The 16,586-nt window shown below is 45.3% G+C and overlaps 2 protein-coding genes across 2 annotated transcripts; both read right to left on the reverse strand.

Annotated features, from left to right (window-relative positions):
• Nucleotides 1-2,846: 2,846 nt before the first annotated feature.
• Nucleotides 2,847-4,473, reverse strand: LOC125524143 (12-oxophytodienoate reductase 1). Its single transcript, XM_048689215.2, has 2 exons — nt 4,027-4,473; nt 2,847-3,777 (listed from the first exon to the last, which is right to left on the reverse strand). The coding sequence occupies exons 1-2, from the start codon at nt 4,364-4,366 to the stop codon at nt 3,008-3,010; spliced, it is 1,110 nt and encodes a 369-aa protein (XP_048545172.2). The 5' UTR covers nt 4,367-4,473; the 3' UTR covers nt 2,847-3,007.
• Nucleotides 4,474-5,330: 857 nt separating this feature from the next.
• On the reverse strand, nt 5,331-7,249 carry LOC125524769 (putative pentatricopeptide repeat-containing protein At3g15930). The gene has a single exon (XM_048689798.2). The coding sequence runs from the start codon at nt 7,217-7,219 to the stop codon at nt 5,816-5,818; it is 1,404 nt and encodes a 467-aa protein (XP_048545755.2). The 5' UTR covers nt 7,220-7,249; the 3' UTR covers nt 5,331-5,815.
• Between the last annotated feature and the right edge of the window lie 9,337 nt (nt 7,250-16,586).

Here is a 16,586-nt window from a genome sequence, read left to right on the forward strand (position 1 = left end):
CCTTGGTTCAACTCCACAATCTTGTCGGAGGCTCCCAAGTGACACCTAGCCAATCTAGGAGACACCACTCTCCAAGAAGTAACAAATGGTGTGTTGATGATGAACTCCTTACTCTTGTGCTTCAAATGATAGTCTCCCCAACACACTCAACTCTCTCCCACGGGATATGGATTTGGTGGAAAGAAGATTTGAGTGGAAAGCAACTTGGGGAAGGCTAGAGATCAAGATTCATATGGTAGGAATGGAATATCTTGGCCTCAACACAAGTGTAGGTGGTTCTCTCTCAGAAAAAGTAAGTTGGAAGTGTAGGTTCATTCTGATGGCTCTCTCCATGAATGAAGAGGAGGTGGAGGGGTATATATAGCCTCCACACAAAATCTAACCGTTACACACAACTTGCCAATCTTGGTGGGACCAAATTGATAAACTCGGTCGGACCGATTCAGCAAATCTAGTGACCGTTAGGATTTTTGGTGGGACCGACAAGCAACTCGATAGGACCGATATGGTTAGGGTTAGGGCATAACGTAATCTCAGTGAGACCGATTACACAAACTCGGTGAGACCGATTTTGGTAATAAGCTAACCAGAGAGTTGGTCAAGTAAACTCGGTGGGACCGATGCGCTAATTTCGGTGAGACCGAAATGTTACGGAAGGGAAACAGAGAGTTTACATTGCAATCTCGGTGGGACCGATCGTTCATCTCGGTGGGACCGAAACATTACGAAGGGAAATAGAGAGATTACAATCCCATCTCGGTGAGACCGAGATCCCTATCGGTGAGACCGATTTTCCTAGGGTTTGTGGTAGTGGCTATGACATCTGAACTCGGTGGCGCCGGATAGAAAGAATCGGTGGGGCCGAGTTTGACTTTTGGTTTAGGTCATATATGGATGTGAGAAAGTAGTTGAGGGCTTTGGAGCATATCACTAAGCATTTTGAGCAAGAGCCTCATTAAGCAACACCTCATCCCTCCTTGATAGTATTGGCTTTTCCTATAGACTCAATGTGATCTTGGATCACTAAAATAGAAAATGTAGAGTCTTGAGCTTTGAGCTTGAGCCAATCCTTTTGTCCTTAGCATTTTGAGGGGTCCACTTTTCTCATCCATGCCATGCCAATCATTGAGATTTCCTAAAATATTAATCTTGAAATAGCATTAGCTCAATGAGCTATATGTTGTTAGGAATTACCAAAACCACCTAGGGATAGTTGCACTTTCAGGGTCGGAGTCGAAGCAGTCCATGTAATCATCATTTACATGGGGCACAGATGTAAAAATCCCTATAGAATATATACTACTCCCTCCTAAAGCTAGTATAAAGTTGAGTCATCTATTTTGAAACGGAGGGAGTATATGTTAGTATGTCACCATTTGTATGCTCTTTTGAGCACAAATTCAATATTACTATTACTTTCTATAGCATATGGATCATATTTTGGTAGTCTTATACTTTTTATATTTTGGGTTAAACTTTGATGATCTACTCCAGATGGATAATAAATTCAATAGTACTATTACTCTAATCGGCGGCCTCGCACGCAAGACTATCGGTTGTGCCCGACCGCGTAGGACTCAAGAATCACGTGCTTGACCGCATAGACGTACCCGACGCGTTGTAACCGGACATCCCAACGGCAAACGAATCGATAGAAGGCTACTTTTTACATTAGGAATGTGCGCAAGGTTAACCTACCTGCAACGTTTTGCATCAGCACAACGCCTACCTGGAATGGCACAATAAAAAGGGAATCAAGGCCAACTAGATCTAACAGTGCATACGAGCTATGTCGGTGTCCCAATAAAGGCTAGCGGGGCAGACATAAATAACTGAAGAATCACAATTTTGATTTAGTAAAACCCATCTACCGCCAACAATTACCATCTTTCTTTTCTGTTTTATTGTGTAATTGTTCTATTGTAATTAATTGAATTGGTTCAATTCTTGCCCTCATATTGAAATGAATCATGATTGATAAGGAGTTAGTTAATGATGTTTGAGAATGTACCTTTTTTAGTGTATTTTTTTATTAGTATCTATGGATTGATCACAAGCCGAAACATGGTTAGAACTCTAATATGTCTTGAACTTATCTGAATTCAATTAATGAAGATCTCCTAACATTTTCTGATTTATTTGACAGTTGACAATTAAAAGGAGATATTTTTCGCAAACTTTATTATAGCCCTTGCGGCTGTTGAAACCGCTATTGGAATAGCCCGGACAGGGAAGTCCCCTCCTCATCAAAACAAAACCAACCGGTAAGGACACATCACTATTTTGGGTACCGTGGGAATATGATTTGTCTTACAGGTTGTTGAAGGCAGTGATGTCATTGTTGGTGGAAAAAATATCTTCACATATTGGCATTACATGGGAGAACAAAAGTAAATTATTGGTGTAAATGATACAATGCACAGGCCCCGCGCATACACACATTGAGTAAATCATTACATACTTTATGATCTTAAAAAATGTGGTTGTATCCCGCATCCAGGATGCACATGCGCTCATCGACCACGTGCTCGTAAAAATTGTAGCAACTGAAGCCTCCCCTGCCTATGAGGTAACTTCCAAAGGGAGGAACAACCTATAGTTCAATTAGTAGAGAATCATAGTGTTCAATGTTGTTGAAATTCAAGTTGTAATCCTTTTGGAAATTCAAGTTGTAATCCTTTTGGAAATTCAAGTTGTAACTGAAGCCGCTATTGGAATAGACCGGATAGGGAAGTCCCCTCCTCATCAAAATGAAACAAACCGGTAAAGACGCACCACTGTTTTGGGTACCGTGGGAATAGAATTTGTCTTACAGGTTGTTGAAGGCAGTGATGTCATTGTTGATGTAAAAAATAATATCTTGACATATTGGCATTACATGGGAGAACAAAAGTAAATTATGGGTGAAAATGATACAGTGCACATGCCCCGTGCATACACACATTGAATAAATCATTACATACTTTATAAAATCAAGCACATCACTAATTCAAGTCGAGTGGGTGAACTACCCGGCATTCGAGCCGCCTTCAAGGAAAGGATAATCTGTGTAGCCAATGACAGGATCTTGCGTGTAGAAAGTGTTACGGTCGTACTTGTTCAATGATGAGTCGAGCTCGAATCTCTTTGGCAAATCTGGATTAGCTAGAAAGATCCTCCCATAAGCAACGAGATCAGCATAGCCGTCGGCCACCACTTTGTTGCCTTCCTCTCGATCATACCCTCCAGCGGCAATGAAAGTGCCGTTGAATGCTTTCCTGAATGGCAGAAGCCCGTGGGGTATTTGTCTGCGACCATCCACAATTGCCATCCGGGGTTCTACCATGTGGCAATAGACAAATCCTTGATGCTTGTTGAGCTGTTGTACCATGTACATCCCGAGTGCATGTGGGTCCGAGTCGAAGCAGTCCATGTAGTCCACGAATGGAGACAACCTGATGCCTACGCGATCCGCACCAATCTCATGGACTATAGCATCAATTACCTCCACCGCAAAGCGGCACCGGTTCTCGAGGCTGCCACCGTACTCGTCGGTGCGATCATTAGAGCTGTCTTTCATGAACTGCTCCAATAGGTACCCGTGTGCCCCGTGGATCTCCACGCCGTCGAACCCCGCCTCAATGGCGTTTCGGGCAGCGCGTCTGAAGTCATCGACAATCAGCGGTATCTCGTCCGTTTGAAGCTGTCGGGGCTTGGAGTAGACCATGCCGGACTCAGCATCAGGTGTTATCTGCTTGTCAGTGCTGGAGATCGGCGCCTGTCCATCTGGCTGGAAATCTGGTTTGTTCGAATATAAACAGAGAGCAAGATAAGTAACAATTAATCAATCGGTGGGATCAAATAGGTTACCAACACAAAAAAACATGGATGCCTAAATGCCTAATTGCTTAGGAAAGGATCAAGTAAATCTCAGAGCGGATGATAGTGACAACAAATAAATCTCAGAGCGGTAGTACAGTTTATCAACAGAAAATAGCATGGATTCTTCTCTCTCAGAAAAATAGCATGTCCGGATTCCCAACTTACCGTTGGTGGAGACCCTTCCGACGTGCCAGATCTGGCAGAAGAAGAGAGCGCCCTTGCGGTGGACGGCGTCGACGATGGGCTTCCAGGCGTCGACCTGCTGCTGCGTCCAGATGCCGGGGGTCTCCGGGTACCCCTGCGCGGTGGCGGAGACGCCGGTGGCCTCGGCGATGAGCAGGCCGCCCTTGGTGGCCCGCTGCGAGTAGTAGGCCGCGGCGTGCGGCTGCGGGACGTTGGCGTAGGAGCGGCAGCGCGTGAGCGGCGCGAGCACCACCCGGTGGGAGAGCTCGAACCGGCCCATCCTGTGCGGCGTCAGCAGCGGGATCGCCTCCTTGGCCACCATCTTGCTCGCCGTGAACTGGATGCTACGCAAATTGCAAAGGAATCTGTAAAAATCTTGCTCTGTTTCTTGCTTCTGAGCTCTGTTTCTGTATGTCTGTGGCTGAATCAGGATGAGGGCCTGGCTGTGTATTTATAGGTGCTGGTGATTGGACCCCTCCCGTGTGGCCGTGTGGCGTTGTCGTCTTTGTTTGACCAGCCGGTCTGTTCCCGTTTCCCTGAACTCGCCACTCTCTCCGTCAGCGTATGCGTGTGTGTGAACCACGGAGCATGAGCGAGATGCATTGTATGTGGTCGTGTTCCGTTTGCGCACTAATCAAATGTGTGGTTATCGATCCTGGTAGTCGGTGTCAATGCTGGTTCATCAGCAGGTATCCTGGACTAGAGGCTTTTGTTAGCGTGCACTTCACGAAAATGAAATTTCATGCATAGCACAATGACGTTTTTCTAGATCATTTAATTAAGAAGGTGATTTCAGGTCGACATATATGCAATGGTGGTGTTTTTTAGACTATCACGGGTTATATTACCCCATGCAGCCGCTATCCAGTTTCTTTCGCCAAAAAAAAACGAAAATAACGGTTTATACAATGGATATGTAGTAGTATAAGATAAAATGTTCTTTTTCTTCCTGAAACGACTCCCACAGGATTAGGTTTCTTCCTCCTCATGTCGGCACAGTCGTCAGTCCGTCTCACATCCGATGGTCTTTGGACCGTGGAGGTGCGTCCATGTTTGATTCCCGCCCCGATGGTATGCCTAGCATATCTTTGAAGAGTGTGTGGAGGTGTGTCTTTGTCGCATATCATGAGATTCTGTCGGTTCTGGTCTCGGTGATCCAGTCTTTGTTCGTGTGTTTACATATTTGATCCTTTCGCACTATAAATTTCTTCATCGATGATGGTTGGTCTAGTGTGTTGGTCCTGTAAAGTCATAGCACGGCGATGATTGCTCTATAGACCCGTTGCAATTTTTGTAACATATGATTTTCTCTGTACTGTCATGATCTATTATGAATAGGTTGAAAATTTCCTTTGTAAAAAAAGTATACCAAGATTACTTCAAAATTCTGATTACCTGCAGTAATTCTTTTCCCAATCAGTTCATGCAATTTGTTTTTCCTTTTTCGCATATACTTCCTCCACTCGGAATTACTTGTCTCGGAAATAGATGTATCTAGAACTAGAATATATCTAGATACATCCGTTTCTACGACCAGTAATTTGGAACGGAGGGAGTAGAACCGAACGGTCACTTTTGCCCCAGGTGCCGATAGGAAGAAGACACGGGAAGGTTCTCTCGCATTCCAATCCGTTGAGTGCTACCGCAAGTGCTTACGCCGCGCCAACGTCACTGCAGACGTGGGCTCCCTATCACTGCTCCCGTCGTGCGGTGCCGTGTGTGTGCACGTGTGTGCCCTCCTTGCAGAAAACATACGAGTCGGTGCCTCGAACTAGCGCGCATGCGGATCGTAGCTGGTCCGTCCAGGCTCCTTGCCGCTCGCCACGGCCGCGCTGCTCCGGTGCCTCTCGACGTGATCCCACCTCTGCAGCGACGCGTACAGGTTGGACAGCCCGTACGCGGCGCCGTCGCGGCCGTCCAGCTCCGCGATCCGCCCCGCCGCCCACTCGCTCGACGCGACGCCGTCCCCCGAGCCGCGCGCGTGGAGCAGCAGGCACCCCAGGACCTTGGCGTTGGGGCGGACGGGCATCGTCCGCACGAGCCGCACGGCCTCGCCGAGCAGCCCCGCGCGGCACAGCAGGTCCACCATGCAGCCGTAGTGCTCCGCCCCGGGACCCACCCCGTGGGCCGGCAGCATCTCGCCGAAGAGCGCCCGGCCCTCGGCCACCAGGCCCGAGTGGCTGCACGCCGACAGGAGCGCCACGAACGTCACCGAGTCCGGCTTCACCTCGTTGTTCTTCTTGCTCGCCTCGACCATGTCGCGGAACGCCCTGACGGCGTCCTCGCCGCGGCCGTTCCTGCCCAGCCCCGCGATCACCGTGTTCCAGCAGAAGAGGTTGGGCGCGCCGGGCGGCATGGCGCTGAAGACCTCGAGCGCGCGGTCCACGCTCCCGCACTTGAAGTACATGTCCATGAGGGCGTTGCTCAGCACGGCGTCGGGGCTCGTCCCCAGCAGCTGCCGGGCGGAGAGATGGACCGCCCGGCCAAAGCCGAAGTCCCCCACCTGCGTGCAAGCCATCACCACGGTGGCAATGGTGACCGCGGTGGGCCTCGGCGTCTCCTGATCCCCCTCCTGCGTCAGCCGGCGGAACATCGCGATGGCGGCGGCTGGGTCTCCCCGGCGCAAGTACCCGGCCATCATCGTGTTATAGGTGACGACGTCCCGCAGTGATGAGCCCATCCGGTCGAACAGCTCCCGTGCAGCGTCCATCCGCCCGGCCTTGCAGTACCCGTCGACCATGGCGTTCCACGACACGACGCTGCTCGTCGCCGCGTGCAGGCTCGCCTCGAAGACTGCCCTGGCGGAGGCGAGGTCGCCGGCCCTGCAGTAGCACGTGAGCAGGGTGTTCCACGACGCGGGGGTCCTGTCCGGCTCCGGCATTCGGTCGAACAGCCTCCGCGCGTCATCCGCCCTACCCGAGGCGCCGAGCGCGGCCAGCATGGCGTTGAAGGCGACCGCGTCCCTGCGCGGCATCTCGTCGAACAGCCGCTGGGCCGGAGCCAGGAGGCCGCGCTTGCCGTAGCGGACGAGCAAGGCGGTCGCCAGCACGACGTCGGAGGCGAGGCCGAGCTTGCAGACGAGGCAGTGGAGGGCCTGCTCTTCGCGGCGGCCGCGGCATCCCGTGACCGCGCGCAGGACGGCGGCGCGGCCGCGCGGGAGCGTCCTCGGCTGCATCTGCCGTGTCTTCTCTCCCAGGAAACTGAATTTCCATTAGCCGCCCTCTGAATTCACAGTGAACTTGAGCGCAAGTCGGAATTCTCAGGTTCTTGTTTCACAAAAAAAAAACTCAGGTTGACACTCAAGCACTTGGCAGGCGGCTTCGGTTTGTGCAACGAGTTTTTGTCAAATTCGGCATTGTGAAAAATTACGCACCTAAATGCTTTCGTGACTTTGCATTGATCCATTGCAATCGTCAAAGACACACTGAATTCAGCCCTTGTTGTGCTTGGATTACAAAAATATACGAACACTTCCTATTTGTTGGCTGAAACAATTGACTACGAAAATGCAAGCAAATTACAGGGTGCACGTATTTTCCTTAATGTTGTGTTGTTTCGGCCTAATTTTTCTTACAAACCAGGCCAACTCTCTTTTCCTTAACAAAACGACAGGAGCACCTCCCCTCTGACAATGTTTCACTGAAAAATATAGGGATGGCTTCCATCTGTCAGGCGGCGACCATTTAGGGTCGATCTGGGGTCGACGAAATGTGTTGCGATGTGGTTATTTAATAGTATGTTATGGAAAAATTAGGAAGGACGAAAACGTATCAAACAAACACTAAAAGACTAAAAAAAAGAGGGCATGCGGATTTTGATAATTTGTATTACCAAAGGTAGCCTTAATTATTCCCACCTAGACTATCTACCTTCTTCACGTCCACATTGCTTTCTTTCCAGTCCTATAATCTCGAGAATATTTCCTACCTCGTTTCGCACCGGGGGTGGGAATAAAGCTCAATGCTCGGTGAGCTTAACGAGCGCTCGTTTGATTGTCACGTGCTCATTTGTCAACGAACTGAGGCAATCTCATTAACTTAGGATCCGAGCAACCGAGTTTGCGACAAGCTCCGTTCAACTTGTTGATATTCTTAGTAACTCATGACTACTTCATGTAAACACAATTGGGTAGCCCACTCCCCACTTTAGATATCTTATGTCGCATTGCTTATTCCTTACCACATGACACTAGTCTTTTATCATTTTATCTCGTAGTCGAACGGAGGCGATGGCATCAAGCGAGTTGTGGTCGTCAAACTTGATATTTGATACAATGACACCTAGTATGGTTGAACCTTTAACAAGTGCTCATGAGCGTTCGCGGATGTCTAGCACAATTATCGGAATCCTTATTTTCAAAATAGACATTATAAAAATAAAGAAAACCTGAGGTAACCCAATCTTTATTTTTTGTACTTTTCTATTATAAAACCAAACTAGTGATAAAATAAGAAACAAAAAGACTCAATTGCAAGATTTAAAGATATACCTTCAAGCACTCACCTCTCCGACAACCGCGCCAGAAAAGAGCTTCATGTCTACTACGCAACTTTATTCTTGTAGACACGTGTTGGCCCTCAAAGCGCATAATTTTATAGGACAGTAGGAATTTTTCTTCAAGTGGATGACCTAAGCTTTATCAATCCATGAGAGGCGCAGGCTGAAGATGGTCTCTCTCAAACAACCCTGTAACCAAATAATAAAAAGTCTTTTGTGTCCCCAACACACCAAATACAATGATAATTTGTATAGGTGCACTAATTCGGTGAAGAGACGGTGATACAAGTGTAGTATGAATAATAGATATTGGTTTTTGTAATAAGAACAATAAAAAACAACAAGATAGCAATTGATAAAACGGAGCACAAACGGTATTGCAATGATTGAAAATGAGGCCTGGGGTCCGTACTTTCGCTAGTGTAATCTCTCAACAATGCTAATACAATTGGATCACATAACCATCCCTCAACGTGCAACGAAAAATCACTCCAAAGTTCTTATCTAGCGGAGAACATAAGAAGAAATTATTTGTATCTATTCTTTCTGATCTATCTATCCAAGAGTTCATACTAAAATAACACCAAGTTATTGTTTTCGATCGATCTATCAAGAGTTCGTACTAAAATAACACTTAGTTATTCTTTCCGATCGATCTATCAAGAGTTCGTACTAAAATAACACCAAAGCAAATTCAGATTCATAATACTCATTCCAACACAAAGAACCTCAAAGAGTGCCTCAAGATTTCTACCGGAGAAACAAAGACGAGAACGTGCATCAACCCCTATGCATAGATTACCCCAATGTCACCTCAGGAATGCACGAGTTGAGTGCCAAAATATATATCAAGTGAACCAAAATAATACCCCATTGTCACCACGGGTATTCATATGCAAGACATATATTAAGTGCTCTCAAATCCATAAAAGTATTCAATCCGATAAACCAAAATCTCAAAGGGAAAACTCAATTCATCATGACAAGATAGAGAGGGGTGAACACCATATGATCCAACTATATTAACAAAGCCCCCGATACATCAGGATCGTGCCATCAAGAACACGAGAGAGAGAGAGAGATTAAACACATAGCTACTGGTACAAACCCTCAGCCCCGAGGGTGGACTACTCCCTCCTCATCACGGTGGCCGCCGGGATGATGAAGATGGCCACCGGTGATGATTCCCCCCTCCGGCAGGGTGCCGGAACCGGGTCTAGATTGGTTTATCATGGCTACAGAGGCTTACGCGGCGGAACTTATAATCTAGGGTAACCCCGAGGGTTTTTGGAATATTTGACGATTTATAGGGTGAAGAGGGGGTGCGAAAGGCCACCGAGGTGGGCACAACCCACCTGGGCACGCCTGGTTGGGTTGTGCCCCCCCTCGGGGCACCCCTCAGGTGTTTCTCTGGCCCCCTGGATGTCTTCTGGTCCAAAAAAATCTCCAAAAAGTTTCGTTGCATTTGAACCCCGTTTGATATTGATTTTCCGATATAAAAAACAAGCAAAATACAACAACTGGCAATGGGCACTATGTCAATAGGTTAGTCCCAAAAATGATATAAAGTTGCTATAAAATGATTGTAAAACATCCAAGAATTATAATATATTAGCATGAATACTTCATAAATTATAGATACGTTGGAGACGTATCAGCATCCCCAAGCTTAATTCCTACTCGTCCTCGAGTAGGTAAATGATAAAAGAAATAATTTATGAAGTGTGAATGCTACCAAAGTACAAAAGTTTGATCAATGACAATTTCAGTCACTTTTCCTAGCATCATAACAACAATTATTTCTTATAAAACTTCTCATATTAAAATAGCAACCAATTCACATGTTAAGGTTCGAATAATGAATTCTCTTAAAACTCAACAACCTATGTTCTCAGTCACCAAGCAATTGCAATTCAACTTATTCAACAAAGTCTAATTAAGAGCTCCACATACTCAATCATCATATAGTCTTCCATGATTGTTACTACTCAAAGCATATTCTTAGAACAAATGCAGCCATCGAACACAGAGAAAGATAGGGGCTTAATATTTCGCCTCCCAACTCATTTATCATAGAGATAATTGTCAACAATAATAAATCATGATCAAATATATTTGACTGGTCATATGTGCCTAGGTCTTTCCCCACCACATGATGCTTGCCCACTAGAGAATAGTTGTGGTTGAAATGAGAAATTATACTATTGACTCTTTACATAAAAGTAAATACTGAAAAGTAAAAGATAGGCCCTTCGCCGAGGGAAGTAGAGGTTGCCATGTGCTTTTTATTTGTATGCCCAAGCTCTTAATGCAAAGGAACGCCACGTTATATTTCCCCTTATGATAGCAACCTTTATTATGCAGTCCGTCGCTTTTATTACTTTGCCATCACAAGTTCGTACAACGCTCAATTTTCCCTTACATTAAAATATCAAACATATTTAGGAGCAATTTTTATTGCTTTATGCACCGATGACAACTTACTTGAAGAATCTTATTCAATCCATAGGTAGGTATGGTGGACACTCATGGCAAGAAACTAGGTTTAAGGGTTTTTGGATGCACAAGTAGTATCTCTACTTAGTACAAATTTTTGGCTAGCAAAAGATCCTAGGTAAACACCACATGTCGGAGGATCCATGACAATATAACTTCTATGCAAATATATCCAAACATAACTCATTACTGTTGGGTAACGCGGTAATTTAAAAAAAATCCTACGCACACGCAAGATCATGGTGATGCATAGCAACGAGAGGGGAGAGTATCGTCTACATACCCTTGTAGACCGTAAGCGGAAGCGTTATGACAATGCGGTTGATGTAGTCATACGTCTTCACGATCGACCGATCTAGCACCGAAGGTACGACACCTCCGCAATTTGCACACGTTCGGCTCGGTGACGTCCCGCGAACTCACGATCTAGTAGAGCTTCGAGGGAGAGTTTCGTCAGCACGACGGCGTTATGACGGTGATGATGTTGCTACCGGAACAGGGCTTCTCCTAAGCACCGCTACGATATTTCCGAGGTGGATTATGATGGAGGGGGGCACCGCACACGGCTAAAAGATCAATGATCAACTTGTGTGTCCATGGGGTGCCCCCTCCCCCGTATATAAAGGAGTGGAGGAGGGGGAGGGGGCCGGCCTCTCTAGGCGCGCCCCAAGGATTCCTACTCCCACCGGGAGTAGGATTCCCCCCATCCCTTTGTTGGTTCTAGGGGAGAAGGATGGAGAGGGAATAAGGAAGGAAAGGGGGGCAGGCCCCCTCCCAATTCGGATTGGGCTTGGGGGGGCGCCCCCTCCTTTGCTTCTTTCCCCTCTCTTCCACTAAGGCCCAATAAGGCCCATATACCTCCCGGGGGGTTCTGGTAACCTCCCAGTACTCCGGTATACTCCTGATTTCACCCGAAACCATTCTGGTGTCCAAACATAGGCTTCCAATATATCGATCTTTACGTCTCGACCATTTAGAAACTCTTCGTCATGTCCGTGAACAAATCCGGGACTCCGAACTACCTTCGGTACATCATAACATATAAACTCGTAATACCGATCGTCACCGAACGTTAAGCGTGCGGACCCTACGGGTTCGAGAACTATGTAGACATGACCGAGACATGTCTCCGGTCAATAACCAATAGCGGAACCTGGATGCTCATATTGGTTCCTACATATTCTACGATGATCTTTATCGGTCAAACCGCATAACAATATACGTTGTTCCCTTTGTCATCGGTATGTTACTTGTCCGAGATTCGATCGTCGGTATCTCAATACCTAGTTCAATCTTGTTACCGGCAAGTCTCTTTACTTGTTCTGTAATGCTACATCCTGTAACTAACTCATTAGTTACGTTGCTTGCAAGGCTTATTGTGATGTACATTATCGAGAGGGCCTAGATATACCTCTCTGAAAATCGGAGTGACAAATCCTAATCTTGATCCATGCCAACTCAACAAACACCAACGAAGACACCTGTGGAGCACCTTTATAATCACCCAGTTACGTTGTGATGTTTGGTAGCACACAAAGTGTTCCTATGGTATTCGGGAGTTGCATGATCTCATAGTCATAGGAACATGTATAGTTATGGAGAAAGCAATAGCAACAAACTAAACGATCATCGTGCTAAGCTGACGGATGGGTCAAGTCAATCACATCATTCTCTAATGATGTGATCCCGTTAATCAAATGACAACTCATGTCTATGGTTAGGAAACATAATCATCATTGATTCAATGAGCTAGTCAAGTAGAGGCAAACTAGTGACACTCTGTTTGTCTATGTATTCACACATGTACTAAGTTTCTGGTTAATACAATTCTAGCATGAATAATAAACATTTATCATGATATAAGGAAATATAAATAACAACTTTATTATTGCCTCTAGGGCATATTTCCTTCAGTCTCCCACTTGCACTAGAGTCAATAATCTAGATTACAGTGTAATGATTCTAACACCCATGGAGTCTTGGTGCTGATCATATTTTGCTCGTGAGAGAGGCTTAGTCAACGGGTCTGCAACATTCAGATCCGTATGTATCTTGCAAATCTCTATGTCTCCCTGCTTGACTTGATCACGGATGGAATTGAAGCGTCTCTTGATGTGCTTGGTTCTCTTGTGAAATCTGGATTCCTTTGCCAAGGCAATTGCATCAGTATTGTCACAAAAGATTTTCATTGGACCCGATGCACTAGGTATGGCATCTAGATCGGATATGAACTCCTTCATCCAGAATCCTTCATTTGCTGCTTCTGAAGAAGCTATGTATTCCGCTTCACACGTAGATCCCGCCACGATGCTCTGCTTGGAATTTCACCAACTGACAGCTCCACCATTTAATGAAAACACACATCCGATTTGTGACTTAGAGTCATCTGGATCAGTGTCAAAGCTTGCATTGACGTAACCATTTACGACGAGTTCTTTGTCACCTCCATATACGAGAAACATATCCTTAGTCCTTTTCAGGTATTTCAGGATGTTCTTGACCACTGTCGAGTGATCCACTCCTGGATTACTTTGGTACCTCCCTGCTAAACTCAAGGCACACATCAGGTCTGGTACACAGCATCGCATACATGATAGAGCCTATGGCTGAAGCATAGGGAACACCTTTCATTTTCTCTCTATCTTCTGCAGTGGTCGGGCATTGAGTGTGACTCAACTTCACACCTTGTAATACAGGCAAGAACCCTTTCTTTGCCTGATCCATTTTGAACTTCTTCAAAACTTTATCAAGGTATGTGCTTTGTGAAAGTCCAATCAAGCGTCTTGATCTATCTCTTTAGATCTTGATGCCCAATATATAAGCAGCTTCATCGAGGTCTTTCATTGAAAAATTCTTATTCAAGTATCCTTTTATGCTATTCAGAAAATCAGTATCATTTTGATCAACAATATGTCATCTACATATAATATCAGAAATGCTACGGAGCTCCCACTCACTTTCTTGTAAATACAAGCTTCTCCAAAAGTCTGTATAAAACCATATGCTTTGATCATACTATCAAAGCGTATATTCCAACTCCGAGAGGCTTGTACCAGTCCATAAATGGATCGCTGGAGCTTGCGCACTTTGTTAGCACCTTTTGGATCGACAAAACCTTCTGGTTGCATCATATACAACTCTTCTTTAAGGTATCCATTAAGGAATGCAATTTTGACATCCATTTGCCAAATTTCATAATCATAAAATGCGGAAATTGCTAACATGATTCAGACGGACTTAAGAATCGCTATGGGTGAGAAGGTCTCATCGTAGTCAACTCCTTGAACTTGTCGAAAACCTTTCGCGACAAGTCAAGCTTTGTAGACAGTAACATTACCGTCAGTGTCACTCTTCTTCTTGAAGATCCATTTATTCTCTATGGCCTGCCGATCATCGGGCAAGTCAACCAAAGTCCACACTTTGTTCTCATACATGGATCCCATCTCAGATTTCATGGCTTCAAGCCATTTTGCGGAATCTGGGATCATCATCGCTTCCTCATAGTTCGTAAGTTCGTCATGGTCAAGTAACATGACTTCCAGAACAGGATTACCGTACCACTCTGGTGCGGACCTTACTCTAGTTGACCTACGAGGTTCGGCAGTAACTTGATCAGAAGTTTCATGATCATCATCATTAGCTTCCTCACTTACTGGTGTAGGAATCACTGGAACTGATTTCAGTGATGAACTACTTTCCAATAAGGGAGAAGGTACAATTACCTCGTCAGGTTCTACTTTCCTCCCACTCACTTCTCTAGAAAGGATCCATTCTTAGCAACGAATATCTTGCCTTCGGATCTGTGATAGAAGGTGTACCCACCAGTCTCCTTTGGGTATCCTATGAAGACACATTTCTCCGATTTGGGTTCGAGCTTATCAGGTTGAAGCTTTTTCACATAAGCATCGCAGCCCCAAACTTTAAGAAACGACAACTTGGGTTTCTTGCCAAACCATAGTTCATAAGGTGTCGTCTCGACGGATTTAGATGGTGCCCTATTTAATGTGAATGCAGCTGTCTCTAAAGAGTAACCCCAAAATGATAGTGGTAAATCAGTGAGAGACATCATAGATCGCAGCATATCTAGTAAAGTGCGATTACGACGTTCGGACACACCATTACGCTATGGTGTTCCAGGTGGCGTGAGTTGCGAAACTATTCCGCATTGTTTCAAATGAAGTCCAAACTCATAACTCAAATACTCACCTCCACGATCAGATCGTAGAAACTTGATTTTCTTGTTACGATGATTTTCCACTTCACTCTGAAATTCTTTGAACTTTTCAAATGTTTCAGACTTATGTTTCATCAAGTACCCATATCTGCTCAAATCATCTGTGAAGGTGAGAAAATAACGATATCCGCTGCGAGCTTCAATGTTCATTGGACCACATACATCAGTATGTATGATTTCCAATAACTCTGTTGCTCGCTCCATTGTTCTAGAGAACGAAGTTTTAGTCATCTTGCCCATGAGGCATGGTTCGCAAGTACAAGTGATTCATAATCAAGGGATTCCAGAAGTCCATCAGAATGGAGTTTCTTCATGCGCTTTACACCAATATGACCTAAACGGCAGTGCCACAAATAAGTTGCACTATCATTATCAACTCTGCATCTTTTGGCTTCAATACTATGAACATGTGTATCACTACTATCAAGATTCAGTAAAAACAGACCACTCATCAAGGGTGCATGACCATAAGAGATATTACTCATATAAATAGAACAACCATTATTCTCTGATTTAAATGAATAACTGTCTCGCATTTAAACAAGATCCAGATATAATGTTCATGCTCAACGCTGGCACCAAATAAAAATTATTTAGGTCTAAAACTAATCCCGATGGTAGATGTAGAGGTAGCGTGCCGACGGCGATCACATCGACTTTGGAACCATTTCCCACGTGCATCGTCACCTCGTCCTTAGCCATTCTTTGTTTAATCCGTAGCCCCTACTTCGAGTCGTAAATATGAGCAACAGAACCAGTATCAAATACCTAGGCGCTACTACGAGCATTAGTAAGGTACACATCAATAACATGTATATCAAATATACCTTTCACTTTGCCATCCTTCTTATTCGCCAAATACTTGGGGCAGTTCCGCTTCCGGTGACCAGTCCCTTTGCAGTAGAAGCACTCAGTCTCAGGCTTAGGTCCAGACTTGGGCTTCTTCCCTTGAGCAGCATCTGGCTTGATGTTCCTCTTGAATTTCCCCTTCTTCCCTTTGCCCTTTTTTCTTGAAACTGGTGGTCTTGTTAACCATCAACACTTGATGCTCGTTCTTAATTTCTACCTCCGCAACCTTTATCATTGCGAAGAGCTCGGGAATAGTCTTCTCCATCCCTTGCATATTATAGTTCATCAAGAAGCCTTTATAGCTTGGTGGTAGTGATTGAAGAACTTTGTCAGTGACACTATCATCAGGAAGATTAACTCCTAGCTGAGTCAAGTGGTTGTGGTATCCAGACATTCTGAGTATGCGTTCGCTGACAGAACTATTCTCCACCATTTTGCAGCTATAGAACTTGTTGGAGACTTCATA

Source organism: Triticum urartu, chromosome 7A (assembly GCF_056163025.1).
Source record: "Triticum urartu cultivar PI428250 chromosome 7A, HENAU_Tu73, whole genome shotgun sequence".
NCBI classification, from domain to species: Eukaryota; Viridiplantae; Streptophyta; class Magnoliopsida; order Poales; family Poaceae; genus Triticum; species Triticum urartu.